The following is a 7,728-nucleotide window of genomic DNA, read 5'->3' as shown; positions in this document are numbered from 1 at the left end:
TCATAACCTAGAATTAATGAGCATACCTAGTTCTCAGATTTAAGTTTCTAAGTACCATTCTCCCTAAAAAACAACAAAAATGGCTGATTCCAAGACTCTCAAAGGTTCCAAAATTAGTCTAGAACATCTTATTTTACTATAAAGGAAGTGCTCAAAAAAATGTTTTGGTACACCAAAATAAGCCAGAACTAATTGGGCTCCCCTAAGCAAAATCTCATTTTAACATCAATGTAAGAAAGTACAGTAACAGATTATAATCCACTAAGAAAAAAAAAAAAAAAAAAAAAACCTAAGGGGGTGCCTGGGTGACTCAGTCGGTTCATGATCTCACAGTTCGTGAGTTCAAGGCCCACATTGGGCTCTGTGCTGACAGCTCAGAATCTGGAGCCTTCTTTGGATTCTGTGTCTCCCTTTCTATTTGCCCCTCTCCTGTTCATGCTCTGTCTCTCTCAAAAAAAGAATAAACGTTAAAAAATTTTTTTTTAAAAATAGCAACCTAAGAGTCTGTACTTAAAATACAGTCACATGAATGCTAGATGACACACACACACACACACACACACACACACACACACACACACACACTTATACACACGGATGATTCCTTGCAATAAAATGCTGATACATGTGTACCACATAGCAGAACTGAAAATGACTATTTTGCAGCCATGATAATAAAGATTGGTTTAGACAATTATCAAGTGTTATGGAAATGAGATGTTTGACAAGCAAAATACTTACATAATCTTTTTAGTGTTTCTCTCCATACATTACTTTATTTCCCCACAAGGGGAATAATAAATACTACACAGTGAAGATACAGAACATTCAAAATCAACATCAACATCAACAATGAGTTCCTCAGATGATCAAAATCAACATCAACAATGAGTTGATGTGATACTCTAATAAGGATACATCACTTTTGTAGTATTTTGGCTGGTGATAACCTCATTCTAATCATTAGAAAAACCCAAAAGATAACCCATTAGATAAACCCAAATTGGAAAACATTTTATAAGACACACACTGACACACAGCTATTTTTGCTATAGAGAACTGATCTTCATGATTATCTGATGGTAGAGATATCTTTGTATCTCCACTATCACATTACCTGATAATTAAAGCTTAATAAACAATGGTTGAATGGATGGATATTCACTGCCTCTACTGTAAGATGCTAAGTTCCAGTTTATCTGTTTCCAGCCCTCATCAGAGTGAAGATACAAATCACAGTGGTTAGAATAATTAAATTTTAAACTAAGTAAATAGAATTTGTTCATTGAGTTACATAATATCCCACACTCTCATCTCAACCAAATTTCTGAAAGCAAACTTTTTTCAAAACTTTTTAGGGGCGCCTGGGTGGCTCCAGGCTCAGTTAAGCATACATCTTCAGCTCAGGTCATGATCTTGCGGTCCATGGGTTCGAGCCCCAGGTCAGGCTCTGTACTGACAGCTCAGAGCCTAGAGCCTGCTTTGGATTCTGTGTCTCCCTCTCTCTGTGCCCCTCCCCTGCTCGTGTTCTGACTCTCTCAAAAATAAACAAACACTAAAAAAACATTAAAAAAAACTTTTTAACACTGGGGCGCCTAGGTGGCTCAGTCAGTTAAGCACCTGACTTCAGCTCAGGTCATGATCTGGTGGTTTGAGAGTTCGAGCCCTAGGTCAGTCTCTGTGGTGATAGCTCAGAGCATAGAGCCTGCTTCAGATTCTGTGTCTTCCTCTCTCTCTGCCCCTACCCAGCAGTCTCCCTCTCTGAAAAATAAACATTAAAAAAAATTTTTTTAAAGAACCTTTTTAATACTATAAACCAGAGAATTAGAAATTTAAAGAATCACTTCAGATATATAGTTATACAATAACTTTGAAAAGTCTTGTTTTCTAACCCCCCAAAAAAGAAAATCCACCAAAGTAAGTTGAAAGAACAACAAGATTTATGGTACACTGCAGTTAGAACCCAACTTTATTGTTACAACCAATTTTTATTTACAGAATATAAATCTCTTCAAAAAGATACATTCCTTCATTTAATCAATGGTAAAAGGCCTTATTAAGCAGAAATAAAGCCTAAACATCACTTATATTCAAACAGAAATACAAACACCTTCATTAAAAGTTTATGAACATACAGCAAAAATGTATTTTTTACGTAAGCAGTTACATGAATGAGGCTGTTTTTTTATTGTCTTCACTGGCAACCCCATTTTTATCCACAGAATAAATTTTACGCTTAAATTAACAGTAGTAAAAATGTAAAAATTAAATTTTAAACATGAAAATATGCAACCAAAAACAGGAAGTATCTCCATTATCAAACAGATTGACAAGTTCTCAGACACTCAGATACTTTCTGAGGCATATCAAAACACCTACATCAAAATTTGCATTCATCTGAGAGGTATCAATACATTTTCAGTGCTGAGACTATTTGTAGCACTTACAGTATATACAAAGCAGCATTATACTACTATGGTTCACATTTGATAAACACAAATTTAAGGTTTATGCCACAATTGCCCAATTCAACATACAGCTAACGCAGTGACAATTACTCATTTTGTTTTTTCTTCTGAAACTCAATAAGGAAATTATCACTTAAGAACATGGAATAATGCCATGTCTTATTTCTTATGATAGCAGTATATTTTAAAATTCAAATACTTCATATCATGGAAACTTCACCCAGCTGTAAAAAGGTTCCTAAATACAGTACAGTTTAACTTTCCTCTTAGCAGATTCTACCAACTGAGTTACTTTAGTACACATAACTAACAGGAAACTTCTTCAGATTATTGGACAAGAAGATCTCAGTGTGTCACTACCCAAAAAGTAGCAGCACACCACAACCATGGCAAGTAAATATTCTTGCCTCCTCCACTGTGTTTCTGGGGTTTTCTCCAGGTCATGAACGCTGGTTTTCATGGAGATCAATGGGTCTCAACCTATCTCTGAACATTCCTTTATTAAGAGTTTTGAAATTTAACGAAAACAATTCAAATCAGCAGCGTTTTCTTACCCTTCACTAACTAGTTCAAATACAATATGTAATGTTTTCAATTTTTATAAACATCTTGTGTTTTGTTACAATAATTAATGGTATTTATACCATTAATGGGTAAGATGTAAACAAAAATATGCCTATATTTAGGGATTAGGAGTACTTTACAGAGCAATTTTTCATAACCAGAAAAGCTGAACGATTCATAATGAACAAAGATTTTATTTTAACCTGCTATCTGATACTATCTATACCATAGTAAGTGCATTAAGTACAGGAGAAAAAAAAAAGCAGATCTTAGGACAGAAACCTAAGAAGTTGAATTTGGGATGACTGAAACACAAAAGGGAATTTTTCTATAAACACTGTCATTTTTATCCATTCAAATAATTGAATCCTCTGTCCATTTCAAATTATCCAAAAATGAAAGTTGTTAATGTAAAAATTGGAAATATCTAATTCATTATATAAGATACCTTATTAATTTCAGTTTTCAAGTATTCAAGTAATGCAAACCCAAGCATTTTGTTTTACAAGAACACATTTACAGACTAAGCTTCAAAGACAGGGGAAAAATCATTTAAAATAACTGATATGCTTTTCTGTCCAAAGACCTCTAACCCAAGACATAACACTATAATCACACACGTGATATATATAACTGGGAAAAAAAGGTGGTTCAATAACTAACGTCTTTAAAAAAAAAAAAAAAAAAAAAAAGGAAAAGAAGAAGCAAAACAGATTACCTTAATACGTTAGTTTCCAATCAAAGGACATTCTAAAATCAAATGAACTAAGGAAGCAAAATCAGAGCATATCAATTCTGAAATAAGGAAAAGGCTGTTTTACCACATACTTATAATTCATTTCCTTTGTGCATATTACTCACATTTGCTTTTTGAGGAAATTAGTGCAAATTGCTCCCAATAACAGAACTCTTGTCCTAGCATAAAGCACTGGTAACTCTGTCTATATCAACTGAATGACTGATTAATATTAGAAGTTTAAGTCTGTATCACTTTGGAATGCATATAAAATGCTTATTAAAAGCAATTTGAAGCAGAATATCAAACTGGTAGTATTTTCATATGTACTATGAAGGAATTTAAAAATGGTACAGAAAGCTTTGTGTAATATAAAAAAGAAAAACCTATATATTTAAAGTGGAACTTTTTAACTCTTCACTGAGAGTGCTTGGGGGAACTTTTTTCCTTTAACTTCCTTTATGAAGTTGAAGTAAATATTTTCAGTCCAGCAAAAATGAAAATAGCACTATGTCATTAAAAGATTACTCATTACTTAGGTCTTTTCTGTCTTTTACAATCCCATAATGAACAACTTTATATTTATAGAAGCCAAATGAGATATGTTTAAGTTGAGCTAAGAGCTATTATTTATCAAGATCTCATACATACAGGATTTAGATTCACACAGATACGTAAAATGTCAAGGTTTGTTTGGGGGTTTTTTGGTAGAAAAAAGCTAACAACCTTGAAAACAGGAAAGGGTAATATTTCAGTCTGCAATCATCACATTATATTTTTAATTTGCTTTAGCTTAGAATCATGACTCAAAGAAAGGAGCTCTAGAGTGTATTAATTTACTGCTTATAGCAATCTAACCTCACAAAAACTAATGGCCAGCTAAAGAATGAAGAAAAGTCGTATTAGGCACTGAGAGGCTAAATAAATAAGTAATGACATTGACAAAACCTGATAAACCCTATTTCCAGTTCCTCTTGCTATCCCACTGTGCAGCCAGAACTTTTGGCTATTTTAAGTCTAAAACCAAAGAGCTGAATCATTTCCTTACCCCCCTCCCCTAAAAAAAAAATAAAACTACAAAAGGGAAGAGAATGCAAAACAATACACAATCTCATATGCAAGATACAATTCACACTAATTTACAAATGTTTATTTACACTGTTTTATATACATTCCAGGCAGACCTAGTTGAGTTTTTGTGCTCATGTTGATCTCAAACGACCATGTGAACAGTATGATTTACTACCACATCTCTTTGATTTCTGGAAAATCAAGTGGTAGCATGGGGTCAGGAGAGAAAAAAAATCAAATATTACTGGTCAGGTAAGATCATACAAGTATGTAAGGAACAAAAGGAAAAAATGTGGAATTTTGCTTGTTAAAGCATCCAGGCCACTATGGTCTATTGACTAACAATGAGTACACATGAATGCCACTTCTCTAACAACCATTTTCATATTTACAAAATGAACTTACTACCAGCTGAGTTATTAGGTAAGGCATTCAAGTTCCTTAGCTTAACATAAAAAGGCAACAGACACCTCAGCAAACCACAGGACAAATTTTAGAGGAAGTTTTTCCTTTAGGTTCCCTTAAATGGTCAATAAAAAGGGAAGCAATTTTGAACCCTATTATTAGGCTGCAGCATGATACCAAAAACCTGGGAAGGTTTTGGAGCATCACAAAGGAAGTGGGAGCATCACAACTCCCAAAAATTAGCCATAGAGTGGGGAAAATATCTTATATATCTTATTTTGTTTCCAACTCCCACTGCATACTCCTAGGGCTAAAGTGAGAGCCTTTATTCCCCTTTACATTCACTTCTAATATGAATCTCTCGAAGAGTACCACAGCTAGCAGCTATGCACAGTCTACCAGAAAAGGCTCAGTGAATCCCTATTCAAAAGAGTTTGAAGAATATGGAATAAAGTAGAAAACTGATCTTGTCTCCTCTCATACACACAAGTTCTCACTTTAAGAAGTCAGAAAGCAAAAAATCAAGGGTATTACATATTATTCATTGTCCTAAGAAAATGTTCCAACCACAAATAAAAATTCCACCAAAAACAATTTTTCAAGTTCACTCTAACATTATGTAAAAAGCTACTGTTTAATTGGTTCCATTCATTTAGTCAATTAGGTAAAATTCTATTGATCCTTTACTAATACGGTTTAAAAAAACAGAAGTGAACATTTATAACACTGGGGAGGTAGAAAACAAATCTTAGTCTAACACTGTTACAGACACAAGCAGATTTTAAGATTCTATTTATGTAACTAGAATTTACCATTTAAAATGGCCTTAAGTGTTTCTACTTACTTTATTAGCTTTAAACATCTTGAGATAATCCAAGTATTTTAAAGCACTTATCTGAGAATATAAGTCATTTGGAATAATACATCAAACTCCCCAGAAGATTTCTTAGAGGATATATTTGTAGTTGCATATTCTGAATATGCAGATTCATTAAGCCAACTTTGTACATGGGCACTTATGTGACCAAAGTGCAAAGCTTGTCAGACTAATTTTCTAAGTTAACCATGACTGCTCATCCCCACACAGGGGCAGTCTTCAAAACTTGAAGCCTACTTATCGCAAAGATCTAACTTCCTTCCATATAATAATTACCACCCTCTCATTCCCAAACAAAATTAAAAAATACACAAACAAAATCAAGAGAAACTAAAACAAGATGCCCTCCTACCACAAGTATATCTGCTTAATTCACATTTGTTATATCAGATTCTAAGTGTAGTAGATCAAAGTCCTAAATGTTCCTTATTTCTTTCTTTTAACTGCTTCAATTTAGTTCTCTGAACCTGCATATATCATGTAATCATGTCATTCTAAAGACATGGAGCAACACTAAAACATGAAATGAAATTGTAAGGAATGAATATGCAAAGGTAAAAAAGAATATCTAAATGATATTTTCTTGTTCCCAAGTACGATAACCACTCTATCTTTGTTTCAAAAATTAGCATTTGTTCTAGCTAAACAGACAAAAAACACAGAATATTTCATTACGTAAAACAAAATTTTTGGTAAAAAACAATATGATACAACCAAGTTTTAAAAATAAACTAGCAACTTAAATGACCATATTTAGTATGTGAAAACATTACTTAATGCAGATTTTGGTAATACAAAATCATATCTATTCCAGGATTATATGGTTAATATTTATACTGCCAGACTATGTAAGGAAAGGAGAATTTAAAGATAGATTCCACCCCCCCCCAAAAAACACTATCCAATATTCAATTCAAAAAGATGTACCACTAAGCATAGACAGTAAATGCAGTTTACCCTCATACACAGAAAATTTTCTATGAACACCCTAAGTTATCTATACCAGTATCTGGCATTTCAAGACTGAATGATTCATATTTCTTACAGTGTATCGAGATAAAAAAGTTACACTGAACACTTAGAATGTTTACTAAAATTAATATTAAAGTAAAACTTAAAAAAAAAGTTTCTCTGGAACATTTTCATTGCTTACACTCAACCAACAGATGAAAGCAGTCACAGAATTATGTTAAGTTTATAATAAATAATTCACATAAACAGAGATTAAATTATCAAAGAAAGGATTAAACTGACATCTTTATACCTTTTTGCAGATTTAACAAACTTCTAATCCACCACACACTGATAGCAGTAGGTGTACTTCTTGACATCGTTCAGTCTATTTAAAAAATAGATTGGTTTAGAGGCATAATTTGTAAAGCAAGATAACCAAATTAAACAACAGAATTTTAACAAATATTGGCTTTTCAAAATTTCTTAAGAAAAGATTTCACAAGCATTGTTCAGCTACTTGAGAATAATCAAATCTCTTCTTTACTCAGGCACTTTTAATGCGGTAACTTCAGGCTTCATTTTAAAGTATTGGTTAAAACGAACAATTGCATACCTAGTGAGAAATGAATAACAACAATTAATCAAAGGTGAAA

General features: G+C 32.9%; 1 protein-coding gene across 1 annotated transcript in view; it reads right to left on the bottom strand.

The window, feature by feature from the left end:
• Positions 1 to 1,951: 1,951 nt before the first annotated feature.
• ETNK1 (ethanolamine kinase 1) overlaps positions 1,952 to 7,728 on the bottom strand; it is a 67,422-nt gene continuing 61,645 nt past the window's right edge. The window contains exon 8 of the mRNA XM_045463530.1: positions 1,952 to 7,688. Within this exon, the coding sequence (XP_045319486.1) occupies positions 7,616 to 7,688 (73 nt within the window). The 3' untranslated portion in view covers positions 1,952 to 7,615. The remainder of the gene's footprint in view (positions 7,689 to 7,728) is intronic.

This window comes from Leopardus geoffroyi, chromosome B4, assembly GCF_018350155.1.
Source record: "Leopardus geoffroyi isolate Oge1 chromosome B4, O.geoffroyi_Oge1_pat1.0, whole genome shotgun sequence".
Taxonomy (NCBI): Eukaryota; Metazoa; Chordata; class Mammalia; order Carnivora; family Felidae; genus Leopardus; species Leopardus geoffroyi.
Note: the sequence above shows the minus strand (reverse complement) of the source record. Positions and strands in the feature narration are given on the sequence as shown.